At 36.1% G+C, this 13,332-nt stretch overlaps 1 protein-coding gene across 1 annotated transcript in view; it reads left to right on the forward strand.

The window, feature by feature from the left end:
- Nucleotides 1–11,952, forward strand: part of LOC136122079 (multidrug resistance-associated protein 1-like) — an 83,370-nt gene extending 71,418 nt beyond the window's left edge. Inside the window, exons 24-30 of the mRNA XM_065875893.1 lie at nt 1,043–1,186; nt 3,736–3,894; nt 5,188–5,354; nt 6,338–6,532; nt 6,874–6,998; nt 11,753–11,808; nt 11,890–11,952. Of these exons, the coding sequence (XP_065731965.1) occupies nt 1,043–1,186; nt 3,736–3,894; nt 5,188–5,354; nt 6,338–6,532; nt 6,874–6,998; nt 11,753–11,808; nt 11,890–11,952 (909 nt within the window). The remainder of the gene's footprint in view (nt 1–1,042; nt 1,187–3,735; nt 3,895–5,187; nt 5,355–6,337; nt 6,533–6,873; nt 6,999–11,752; nt 11,809–11,889) is intronic.
- The last annotated feature ends 1,380 nt before the right edge of the window (nt 11,953–13,332 follow it).

Consider the following 13,332-nt stretch of genomic DNA (forward strand, 5'->3'; position numbering starts at 1 on the left):
TTAAAAAAAATCATCTTTATGTAATTTGATGCAAGTTGTAACAGACACCATTGCAAAAACTCTTGATGTGGAAAGAAGTAAATGTGTCCAAATGACCCCTATTTACTCCTCTATAGCCCCGTTTCTCTGCTCCTCTTTACAGCAGAATTCTTGGGAATAGTTCCTGTACTTGCTCTCTCTAATTCCTCTTTTCTCATTCTTTTCTGGACCATCTTTCACACAGGCTTTAAAGCCTACCACTTCACTGAGCCTGCCCTAGTCAAGATCACCAATGGTAGCCTCTCAGTCTTCACTTTACCTGGCCTATCATTTGACACTTGTGATCGCTCCCTTTCATGAAAACACTTCACCTCACTGGCGGGGCACCCCTGTCTTCTGCGTGTTCTTCTACCTCCTGCTTTTCCTCCAGTGTTCCAGAGCCAGGCCTCAGTCTCAGGTCCTCAGCATATGTAGTTAGTCTCCTTTACCTGGAAAGGGTTTCCTCTGATATCCACATGATTTGTTTCCTGACCATGTCCAGTTAAGCCTTTTCTAACCTCCCTGTTTAAAATTACACCAACCCTGCCTATTTCCTGATTTCCAAAGTTTTATCATCAACTAACATTCTGCATAGGCTATATGGTGCTTTTTGTCTCTCCTCACCAGCATGCATGCTCCGTAAGGGCAAGAATTGTTTTTCTCACTGCTAAATCACCAACAACCAAAGCATTAACTGGCACAGTAAACACTCAGTATTTGGGAAATGAATAAATGACAAGCTGTCCTCCTCTCAGCTAAAAATTTCAGGTTACCTTCAGCTCCTTTATAAGGTTTTAGATTTTTCTTAATAATTTAATAGAAGATGAGAAGCCTCTTTATGTATAAAAATTTATTTCTAAGATTTTGGTATTTTTTAAAAGTGTTTTCAGAAAACTCATAATGTTTACAAACGTCTTTCATCACTTTTGTTTTATCACTTTTTTTATATGCATGAGAATTATTTTTATTGGGAGGAGATATTTTTATTATAATTATAGTTTAAAAAATATTTCTTTGTTTTAAGGCACCCTGGATAATGTCTAAAAGGCCTCCGTCACAATGGCCCAATAAAGGGATAGTGGAATTTGTTAATTATCAGGCTCGATACCGAGATGATCTTGGTTTAGCATTACAAGATATCACTTTCCAGAGTCATGGGGAAGAGAAGGTACCATATATATTTCATAAGTCTCACTTTACCTTTCATCTGAATATAGTTATTGTTAAGGCCAAAGTATACTGTGATATTGAATATAAGATGGTCATTTGTTCAAATTTCATATAAAAGTAATAACGACATGGTTGGTTTGTACAGAATAAGCTTTTCCTCTATCAACAAAAATATATATTTTAAGCTGTTCATAATCTATTGTGAAACATGACTTTACTATTTTTTAGCTTTATTGAGGTAAAATTAACAAATAAAAATTGTATTTTTTAGGGTGTACAGTGTGATAGTTTGATATACATATATTGTGAAATGATTCTCATAACCTTAAGAACACTTAAGATCTACTCTCTTAGCAAATTTCAGTATTACTAATTATAGTCACCATGCTGTGCATTAGATACCTAGAATTTATTTGCCTTATAACTGAAAGTTTGTATCCTTTGATAAACATCTTCCCATTTTCCCCACCTTTCAATCCCTGGTAACCTTTTGTTTGACGTTTTGACGTTTTTAGATTCCACATTTAAGTGAGATCATACAATATTTTTCTCTGTCTGGCTTCTTTTACTTAGCATAATGTCCTCAAGTTCACCATGTTACCAGAAATCACAGGATTTTCTTCATTTTTATGCAGGATTATATGTATGTTTCTATACATATTTTTTTTCTTTATCCATTCACGCATGGCATACACTTAGGTTGGTTCCATATCTTGGCTACTGTGAATAATGTTGCAATGAACTTGGGAGTGCAGATTCCCCTTCATCATACTAATTTCATTTCCTTTGGCTATATACCCAGTATTAGTATACTTTATTTTTACACCCTCTAGTAAGTGAAGTATAACAATAAGACAGTAAGATAATATATAGTTACCTATACAGTAAATACATCAGAGAGAATATTTGTATAGTCAGTGACATCATGTTTTCCAAGACCATTAGTGAAATGGGAAAATGCTTGAGATGTAATTTAGTTGATAAAAACTATATACGAAACTATTGATAGTATATCATTTTTGTGTTTTAAACAAGCAAACATATACACATTAGCAAGGATCCTAGAACAGTTACAAAGCATAAACACTGATTCTCTCTAGGTGATGGGATTTTAGATGATTTTTGCTTCTATATTTTTCCCACATTTTTCAAAATGTTTTATGAAAACATATTATTATCCTGCCTAATCAGATTGATATTTTTCAAATCAGTAAAACTAAAAAATCATTTTAATTAACAGCAATGTTCCATTTTCCCTTTTTCAGAAACCTGCCTTTGGTATCTCCAAACACCTCCTTTTCTAACCCTCTAAACCAGGTCCACTGCAGTGACATCAAGGACAAAAATATTTTTGGAACAAATGAAATCATTGTGGAATTTTAATTCTTCTAATGAATTCAACATACTCCTGGTTTTTCTGATGTATAATAATATGTCACATTTAAGATTTAAGATCTTTAATTAGGGCAAACCAGCCACCATAATCTTCTCTCTGCCCAATGTTCTACTAACACCAAGACACAAGTCAGCACCCAAAAGAGGTTGCTTTAGTTCTCATGGCCAAAGGAACACACGCAATCATTGGATGTTTATGACAAGCTGATTATTTTGTCCAAGAGTCCAAAACACTCCGACATTATCTGTGACCGCCCTTAGTGGTTTTGTTGCAGTAGTTGTTTTGATACACCAAGGAAATTTGCAGGCATTCCTTTAGATTTTTTAGCCTATCTAAGCAAAGGGTTCCAGTCCCCTGTTTGTTTGCTCGTTTGTTTTGGGGGAGGGATGGTAAAGAAGCCTCATTTTGAAAGTCTCAGGAAAACAACCCCATTATCAGTCTCTCTTTAAACCACACCCTTAATGGCTAGTTTAGGGATGGTTCAGGGATGATCTACTCTTCCTGGGGCTGCTAATGTGCTCTAGTTAGGTGGTAAGTAAATTACTCAAAACTGGAGGAAAGGGACTTCCCTGGTGGCACAGTGGTTAGGAATCCGCCTGCCAATGCAGGGGACACGAATTCGAGCCCTGGTCTGGGAAGATGCCACATGCCGCGGAGCAACTAAGCTCGTGCGCCACAACTACAGAGCCTGCACTTTAGAGCCTGCAAGCCACAGCTACTGAGCCTGCGTGCCACAACTACTGAAACATGTGCACCTAGAGCACATGCTCTTCAACAAGAGAAGCCACCGCAATGAGAAGCCCGTGCACCGCAAGGAAGGGTAGACCCCGCTCGCCGCAATTAGAGAAAGCCTGCGCGCAGCAACGAAGATGCAATGCAGCCAATAAATAAATAACTAAATAAAAATTAAAAAACAAAACAAAACTGGAGGAAACACACATATTAGCCCAAGCCTTTCCAGTGAGTAAGGAGTGTCTGGATAAAGACTCATCCTTGCATGTCACGTTAAGTCTTCCATGACAGTCAATGTTTTTCTGGTTGGCAAAATTAGATTCTACTGACCCGACACGTAATGTATTTGTTGTCAGTACCAAGGTCCCCTTCCCGTACAAAAAGTACAATGTAAACTGTTTATGATAATTTCATTATAGATTGGAATTGTGGGACGAACTGGAGCAGGCAAATCAACACTATCAAATTGCCTGTTTAGAATTGTAGAAGGATCAGGAGGCAAAATTATTATTGATGGAATTGACATATCTACAATTGGGCTTCATGACCTTCGTGGCAAACTTAATATTATTCCACAGGTAAAGACTGTTTTGTCATTAGTCTTTCTTAACTCCCTCTAGGGAAACTTCATCTTTTGTTCTATTTTATTTTGTTTTTGTTTTAATTTTTTTTTTAATATATTCCTTTCAAGCATACACATTCATTTTGGGGAGCCAAATTATTTTAAATGTATTATGAAAAATAACTATGTAATTAAATCCTATTAAACACTCTAAATCTGAAGTGTTCTCCCTACGTGCATTTATCTATTTGAAAAACTGCTATGTTGCTTTGCAAGTTTCCTTCATAATAGTAAATACAAATAAAATTCAAATGTAGAGATCAGGCTGAAACACATTGGTATTTTTTGGAAGAAAAAAACAATTACTGAGGCTTTTGCTTAGTTGGTAATTCGAATGTAGGATTTTGATTCTTTTGACTTGAGGTTTAGAAATATTGAAAAAATGAAAAGAACAATAATGCAGTTAGATCTTTTTTCAAGTCCTTTGATTTTTTCATCTGTGGCATCAGAGGAACTTGATCATTAACAAGTATGCAAATTGGCTCAATAATATGCCTCTGCAGTCAAAGATGACTTTATTCAGTTGTGTTTGAGAGATTTAAGCTGAGCATTTATGCAATATCTTTATGTTATTCTTTAAAAATATCTTAAAATACTATTATCTCTTTGTCATACTGTTTAAACACATACTTACATTCATGAATTTACTTCAAAACAAATTTGAGTAAAATCTGAAATTCTGACAGGGATAAAATTGACTGGAGAAAAGAAACAGTCATTCCCCTTTTATAAATCAAAACAGGTGTAGTAAAATACAGTTTCACTAGACATGTCAGTGTATTGGAAAGAGCGTGGACTCGTCGTCTTTGAATTCTACTTGAGCACTTACCTTCTGTGTGTCCTTGGATGAGAGCTTTTTAAAACCTCCAGTTCACTGTCTGTCAAATGAGGATATTTACTTCTATCTTTCTGGATTGGTGGGCTGTTAGATAATATTATATACATAGTATAGATTACATTTATTCAGTTCTTTTCTGTATTATATTATATCCCTGACTAAAGGGCAGCTACCATCATCATTATTATCGTGGTTGTGATCGAGAAATTATTAAAAAGAGGACGAGAAAGAATCAGGAAGCTTATAATGATTTAATCTAACTTGCAACTTATTCTGATTTTCTTCTGCTTTTGGGTTCAATATAAAATGAATTTGATAACTATTTAGTTTTGATCATTTTGTTTTTTCCTTATTTAATGTACACATGCCTCATGTGACAGTAAGATTACTGGTGACTATTTTTTTCTCTAGGACCCTGTTTTATTTTCTGGAACCCTTCAAATGAACCTGGACCCCCTAGACAAGTATTCTGATGGCGAGCTATGGGAGGTGCTGGAACTATGTCACTTAAAAGAGTTTGTGCTGTCCCTTCCCAAGAAGCTGCTGCATGAAATTTCAGAGGGTGGTGAAAACCTCAGGTAAGCTGCTAAGAACAGAGCTTGGTCAGGTTATTCATTCAGGGCTTTTTAGAAACGAGTTGGCCTCAAAAGGAAGTCACTCCTGAGCGACCACGGATTTTGTCTGGCCTGTTCAAAGCACACCATTGCTGATTTCTCCTAGGGAAGACAGACAAGGAATAAATAAAATGATAGCCACTGGCTGGGAAACTGCTGGTGAAGGGAAACAAAGGGAAAAAAGAGGAACAATGCAGTATGAAAAGTCACTATTTAATTGAATCTTCTTTTGCAAAGACTCCTACTCTAATAGCTTTCTTCCTAAAAAAAAATTGTTGTAAGGGCTACTTTGATGTTTGATGTCTTAGGATGGTCCCTTTACGTGATCAGAGACCTAAGGGAAATCAGTTAGACCCTCTCTGCACTGGAGAGACACAGCCTGTATGACTCAGCCTCTTCTTTGTTTACTCTCTCCTCCCTCTCTCTGTTTCTGCCACCTCGGCCTCCTTGGTTCCTTGCTGTTTCGTGAAGATGCCAGGCGGGTTCCTGCCTGCCTCAGGAATTTTACATCTGCCAATCACTTTGCCAGGAACAAGTTCCCATTGGAAATCTTCAGGACTCACTTTCCACTTCCTTCAGGCCTTGAATTTAAAGGCGTCTTCTCAGAGAGGATTATTTTGGCATGCCCATCTAAAATGCCCACCCCGTACCCACATTTTACACCCTCCCTTTCTGTACGTTCGAATTCTTCTCATTACTATGCATTTTGCTCATTTATTTTTTGTCTCCCCATGACAGAGCCTTTTGTCTGTTTAATTCATTGTTGTATTTGCAGAACTTGGACCAGAGTCTGGCATATAGTAATCACTCAGTGAATATTTCTTAAAGAAAAGAATGAATGAATGTGTGGGTTAGGAAGAGAATAACAGTATAATTAGAATTTTAGAACAGGAAGTGTGTGACCGTAAAATCCATTGTGGAAATCATTTTACTATTTTTTATAACAGTGTTGGACAGAGACAGCTTGTCTGTCTTGCTCGTGCTTTGCTGAGAAAAACAAAAATTCTCATCTTGGATGAGGCAACAGCTTCCATCGATTTTGAGACTGATAACTTGGTGCAGACTGCAATCAGGAAGGAGTTTTCTGATTGTACCATCCTGATGATTGCTCACAGACTGCATTCTATCATTGATTCAGACAGGTATGCTTTATTTGTTTTCAGAAATAAACCAGTTTCTACAGAGATACCTACTGAACATATGAAACACATTAATTACTTGCCACTAATAAAGGATTTTATCTGTGCTGAGAGATACAAAATGTCCCCTAATAGTATGGAAGGTATTTTCCAAAATAATTAGAGGAATTTGTTAATGCTTAAAGAATATTAGAAAACTTGATATATTTCCTGAGTTACATAGTACCTTTATTTTGTACTGACATAACTCATACAGTAATTTAAACTTTACGGTAGCAAGAACAAGAAGGGTGAACTGAAACACTGATTATAGGTTACCTGACTGGATTCTTTTCACATTGCAGGGTGCTTGTTCTAGACTCTGGAAGGATTACACAATTTGAAACACCACAGAATTTGATACACCAGAAAGGACTTTTCTTTGACATGCTAACAGAAGCAGGAATAACACAAGACTCAGGGACAAAAAGTAAATACTTTTAGTTTACTTTAGTTTGATTATACCAAATAAAAAAATAGTATTTGAAAAAATAAAGACAGGGGAGAAATGCAAAACAGCGGGCCCCTAGCTACATGTTAACACAAACAAGAGATAAGCACCATAGCTCTAACCATAATGGGCTGTACCCAACCTTCTTTCTTCCATTCATTCCCTCCAGAATATCTGCCTTTTCCTCATTGCCCAAAGTGCTAAATGCCATTTATCCCTTAAGTCTCTGACTTTGTTCAGGAGTCATCTTCTGCACAAAGCATCTCTTGATTTTTCCCTTCGCTCCCCTGTCTGATCCACATGCCCTTTTTCTGTCCTCTGAGTAGCCCTATGTGCATACCTTTATCATGGCAGGGACCATACTCTATTTAAATCCTTTTAGTCTGCCTCTCCTTAAAGCTACTTGAAGGCAAGTGCCCAGTTTATTGTTTTTGTGTGTTAGGTTCCTAACATAGTACCTTTCAGATTGTTGATACTCCACAAACATTTGTAGAATGAATGATTAGGCATTTTAGAGTAATATTATACAGGCACCTGTAATAACTTTTGAGTTATTTTACAGTATATGAAATTATGGAGGGGCTTCCCTGGTGGCGCAGTGGTTGAGAGTCTGCCTGCCGATGCGGGGGACACGGGTTCATTTCATGCCCCGGTCTGGGAGGATCCCACATGCCGCGGAGTGGCTGGACCCGTGAGCCATGGCCAATGGGCCTGCGCGTCCGGAGCCTGTGTTCCGCAATGGGAGAGGCCGCGGCGGTGAGAGGCCCGCGTACCGCAAAAAAAAAAAAAAAAAAAATTATGGAGGAATCACAGAAAAACATATTGAGTTATTCAGCTGCTTTTTGGAAAGAGTAATTATATGTTAACTGAATTTTATAAAATAAAATTTTGCTTTATTTAAAAATAATATTTTATAATATTTTTACTATTTACTTTGAGTAAAAAACCTATATTTTCTATGGAACGTCATTTTCTGGCTTGATTAACCTCAGTGAGTTATATATCAGATGGTATACATTCACAAGTAATTGTTGATTTGTAGTACTAATTATATTTTGAAGGGCTTTTTCATTTGGTAGTTTTATGTAATAGAAGCCACATTATTTCTCTGAATTGCCATTCAAATTTGTTTTCAAACTTCAATGGTATTTTCCTTTCAAGATGATTTTAATAAAATATTTTAACATGTTAAGACTCAACAGCCATTTCTTTTATCCTCTTTTCCTCCTTCCTGTGCAACAACTTTGTACAACCTTGCTTCATCCCCAAGGGTATTTATGAAAAGTTACCGTAAATTATAAAACCCTATATTATCTAAAGCTTCATTCCTTAAAGTGTAAGCTACTGAAAGTATTGTCCTGTCTTTACAATTCCTGTAGTACCTACCACTATGTTTTGTTCTCAGTAGGCATTGAATAAATATCTATTGAAATCCATTAAGAAAGGGAACTGGATATTTCATTAATATCAGTTAAAATTTACATTTTGGCCTCTTTACACATGTAGTAAATCAATCAGAGACACTGCATAATTTAGAAATCTAATGGGAAATCAACAGTCACCTGGATAAATTGTGGTATTTTCATACAGTGGAATCCTATACAGCTATGAGAATGAATGAACAAATGCTACAGGCAACAACACCGATGAATCTCACAAACATAATGTGGAGTGAAAGAAAACACAGGGGACTTCCCTGGTGGCATAGTGGATAAGACTCCATGCTCCCAGTGCCAGGGGCCTGGGTTCGGTTCCTGGTCAGGGAACTGGATCCCACATGCATGCTGCAACTAAGAGTTCACGTGCCACAACTAAGGAGCTGTGTGCAGCAACTAAGAGTTCACGTGCCACAACTAAGGAGCTGTGTGCTGCAACTAAGGAGACCACGAGCTGCAACAAAGAGGCTGCCTGACACAACTAAGACCCCATGCAACCAAATAAATACATTTTTAAAAATACTATAAAAAAGAGAAGTCAACCACAAAAGCATATTCTTATATGATTCCATGATTCTATTGATACAAAAGGTTTGTTGTTTTTTTAAAAAAAAAGAGGAGAAACTATACTCCTAGAAGTTGGGATATTGGCTACTCTTGGTGGTGATGGGTAATGATTGAAAGGGTGAACAAGGTGGGCTTCTGGGAAATGATTATGTTCTGTTTCTTGATCTGGGTCTGAGTATTGGTTCAATTTGTAAAAATCATCAATCTGTATACTTAGGATTTGTGAAAATATAGATAAATAGTTATAGCTATATATATACAGAGATATCTCATGTATAATATAGTTAAATAAAGAGTAAAAAGAAAAAGTAAAATAAATTAGTCATTTAAAATGACTAAGCCAAAATTACTCAATATAATATTATTGTGTTTTAAAAAATCAATATTTCATTCTCATTTTTATTATGTACATCAAGTTTGTTCAATCACTGAAGTGCTCTTTGAAACAAAGTGCAGGATACTTAAAATGACTGGATTATAGAGAAGTAGTAAATTTGAATTAAACCTTTTAATTCAATGATTTATTTCAAAATTTTAACTTCAAAATATATTAAGAAAATGATTATTATCATTTGGATATGCAGAAATATTTACCTTAGCTGATAGAATGAAAATCCTAAGAAGCATTAGGTTGAATTCTTTTAGGATGAGAATATTTATTACTGAAAGCCCACTATATGCCAAGTAATGTGCAAGGCACTGGAATAATTTATTACTTTCAATTCTCAATAAAGAATATAAGAAAGTTATTACCGCTCGCCCTATTTTACCAAGTATGATAAGATACCAAGAGGATCTTGGCCAATAAAATGTAGAATCCAGACCCACATGACTACAAAACTGATGATGATGTTCTTTTCAGTTCTCTAATAAGATGTCTCATTCCTAGAAGAGCCACTTAAAGAGTGCATAGTTCAAGAATGGGGGGGAGAAGAATTTTAAACCAATAGCTGTGTAGACAAATGGAATTAAACCTTGGGGTAGGGTGATTCTTCAAATATAGTATTAGTTTGAGCCATATGAAATAGTCATTTTTGTAGGTAAAAAAATAGTTGAATAAAGGCAATTTCATATACTTTTAAATATAGCTTTGATATCAAAGTTAGTGTTAAGAAGATGCAATGCAGTATTTTAATACATGTGAAAATAATAAATAGTTCTAACTGGTCTAGAGGGCTTTTATTCTAGGAAAAAAAATCAAGAAAATTAAAATAAGAAAATATTACAGTAGTTAAAAGAGTTCAGGATCTAGTGACAAAGTGCTTATGCTAAATCTCAACTCCACCACTTTCTAATTGTGTAAACTTGGGCAAGTTAACTTATTTCTCTGGACTTATTTGGGTGTAAGAATTTTATCTACCTCCTAAGGGTTTTGGGGTTTTTTTTGAAAATTAAATGAGATAACACAACATTTAGGACAGATAAAACTCTTTCTGGAATATAGAAAACATTCAGTAACATGTTAGCAATCACTTCAGTACTAACAGTCGTATCTCCTCTCCTTATAGTTGCAGTTTTGTGTTTACAAACAAAATCACATCATAGGACATAGTATTAAGTAAACAAAAAGGGCAAAACTGAGCCAATGTTTATGAAAGGCTATTCTATACACAGCAACAACTTGGGGATAATTGGAGATTAAAATAAGTCCTCAGTGGTGTGCAGTGTGATTGATCTCAGTGAGATTAAGCAAAGTTGAGAAGGCAGAAACAGGGCAGATCTCTTTCTAGTTCCTTCCAGTTCTCCTAGTTCCCACTTTTCTAGCTGTCATTTTCCAAGCAAGTAGACCATCTGTGGAATACAGAAAGCAGGACTTCTGGCTACATCACAAGCCACATTTCTCTAAATCTTTTAATGAAAATTAATAGTAGTTTGGTAGTTTGTATGGTGGCTGCTATTGGGTTAATGGGGCCAAGGTAACTGGTGTGAACGCAGTAAAGGCTGACTGGCTTCTCTTGATGAATGCTGACTAGGTAACCAGGTTATTTACAGATCAACCAGATTTTGCACGTGCTCAAGTTATCATAGCTGATCAAAGATAGCAACATTTTCTCTCTTGAGGGCAGCACAAAGAGAAAAATAAAACTGAATAGGGAGCTTCCCTGGTGGCGCAGTGGTTGAGAGTCCGCCTGCCGATGCAGGGGACACAGATTCGTGCCCCGGTCCGGGAAGATCCCACGTGCCGCGGAGCGGCTGGGCCCGTGAGCCATGGCCGCTGAGCCTGCGCGTCCGGAGCCTGTGCTCCGCAACGGGAGAGGCCACAACAGTGAGAGGCCCGCGTACCTTATAAAAAAAAAATGAATAGTCATATGAGTAAAGTGTTAAAATATATCATAAACTGAAAAATGTTTGTGATAGTTGTGAAAAATATTTGTGAAAAATTTGAAAAATATTTTTCCAAAATACTTACAAGGAAAATGATACATGTGCATTTTTGTGTGTCAAGGGAAGAGATACAAGATTGATTTTTGAGTTCATGTTTAAAAGACTCAGCTTATCATTAATATACTTGTGAATGATTATTGGTTTACTGCTATTTTTCAACTCTTGATAGACAGAAAATGTAATGTGGTTATCAGAGAATAAGACTAAATGAATGATTTAGAATACATGACAGTGGAGTACCACAGGAACTAGGCATAAATGTTAACCCAGCTTTAGTCAACACTAACTCTGTCTGAACATCTGCTTCTGGCTTTCTGTTCTGAGCATTTGTGCAACAATTTCCAGGTATTACAGAACAGCCTCTGCTTTCGCTGTATTGCTATAGCTATGACTTTACAGAGGTAATAGACAAGAATTGATGTTGGCCATGATGCGTAAGGTCTTGAAAACTGTTGTTTCATGTATTTTCTTCCACTTTTTAGTTGAATCAGTTCCTTTTTATTCCATCTTGGCCAGAAGCAGAAGTCCAACAAATGGCAATTTGACCAAATGTTTAACCACAAAGTAAGGGTCAAAAGTTTAAAAACACAAGGAAGGAAAGAAGGAAAACAAAGAAGTGTAAACAACTCAGGGGCTTGTTTTTCTTAGGTAGAAAGAAGTCCCAAGGTAGAAAGGACAAAGCTGGCCAGAGCAGTTACATAACACCACTGGCCACTTCTACCTTTAGCTCAACCATCTATTACATGTCCATTGATTGGTAGTTGCAAACCCATTGCTTTATCTCCAGCATCATGTCTGCATTTCAAGAAGGTAGAGCAGAATTATGTCACATACCCATCCCTAGCTGCAAAATAATTTTTAAAGTAGGGGATGTCACCACTCCAAAAAAACTGGGTTCTGAAAGTAAGAATGAATAGAAAAGATAATTGCAGTAGCATTTAGCAAGGTCTGCCACCACTACTTTTTGTCGCAAAGTATTTTTCGACTATGACAAAATATAGTTACTTGGGAGACAAAAGAAGGGTAGTGGTTACAACTAATAAGATCCAATTTCCAGTTTCCGATACTATATAGGCTATGTTAAGCAATTTAAGGTGATTGGATGAACTCTTAACAGAATTGTGTTTGTGTATTTATGTATTTACATTGTGTACGTAGATATATATATATATACACACACACACACACACACATATATATATATATATATATAGCTATAGTTATAAAGTTGTGTTGTGCCATTTAAGACATTTCAGGTGGTCTTTTAGGTAAGCCAAAAAATAGTTAATTCAATGAGGTGTAAGACAGACTGTATTTGTTAGTTTTTTAACATCCAAAAAACTTAACGTGAGGCAAGCTATTAATTCTTCCCAAAACTAAATAAATGCTTTACCACAGCAAATTAATTTTCTTTTATATTTCTGCAGAATTCTGCAGAAGTTTTTGACTCATAGTTTCAGGGTCTTGAGGATATTAGGGAAAATAACCTATTTTCTTGTGGCATTTTCTTATAATCCCTCATAAAATTAGCAAGTCACTGAACTTTGTTCTTTCTCCTTCTATCATCTCCATTCATAATACTTAGCACTTTCTTGCCAGGCACTCACAAAACCCCAAAGAATTAGGTACTATTATCTTCATTTCGTATCTAAAACAATCTGTAAATTCAAATTTGCTTCTCAGAAATGTGAAGAAGTAAATAGCACTGTCTAAACCTGTAACATGATCTGGTAAACAAGAGGTCTTTCATGGATACTATCCAGTTTAGTACTGAAAAAAAATGGTGCTATAGGATTGCATTATGGGATGGATAAGATAGCACAGCATTGGGGCTGAACATGGACTAGATGTGAATAACTCTGCTACGTATTAGTTGTATAATCCTGGGAAAATTACCTAACACATCTGTGCCTTAATTTCCCTAT

The sequence above is a fragment of the Phocoena phocoena genome, chromosome 4, assembly GCF_963924675.1.
Source record: "Phocoena phocoena chromosome 4, mPhoPho1.1, whole genome shotgun sequence".
In the NCBI taxonomy this organism is placed as follows: domain Eukaryota; kingdom Metazoa; phylum Chordata; class Mammalia; order Artiodactyla; family Phocoenidae; genus Phocoena; species Phocoena phocoena.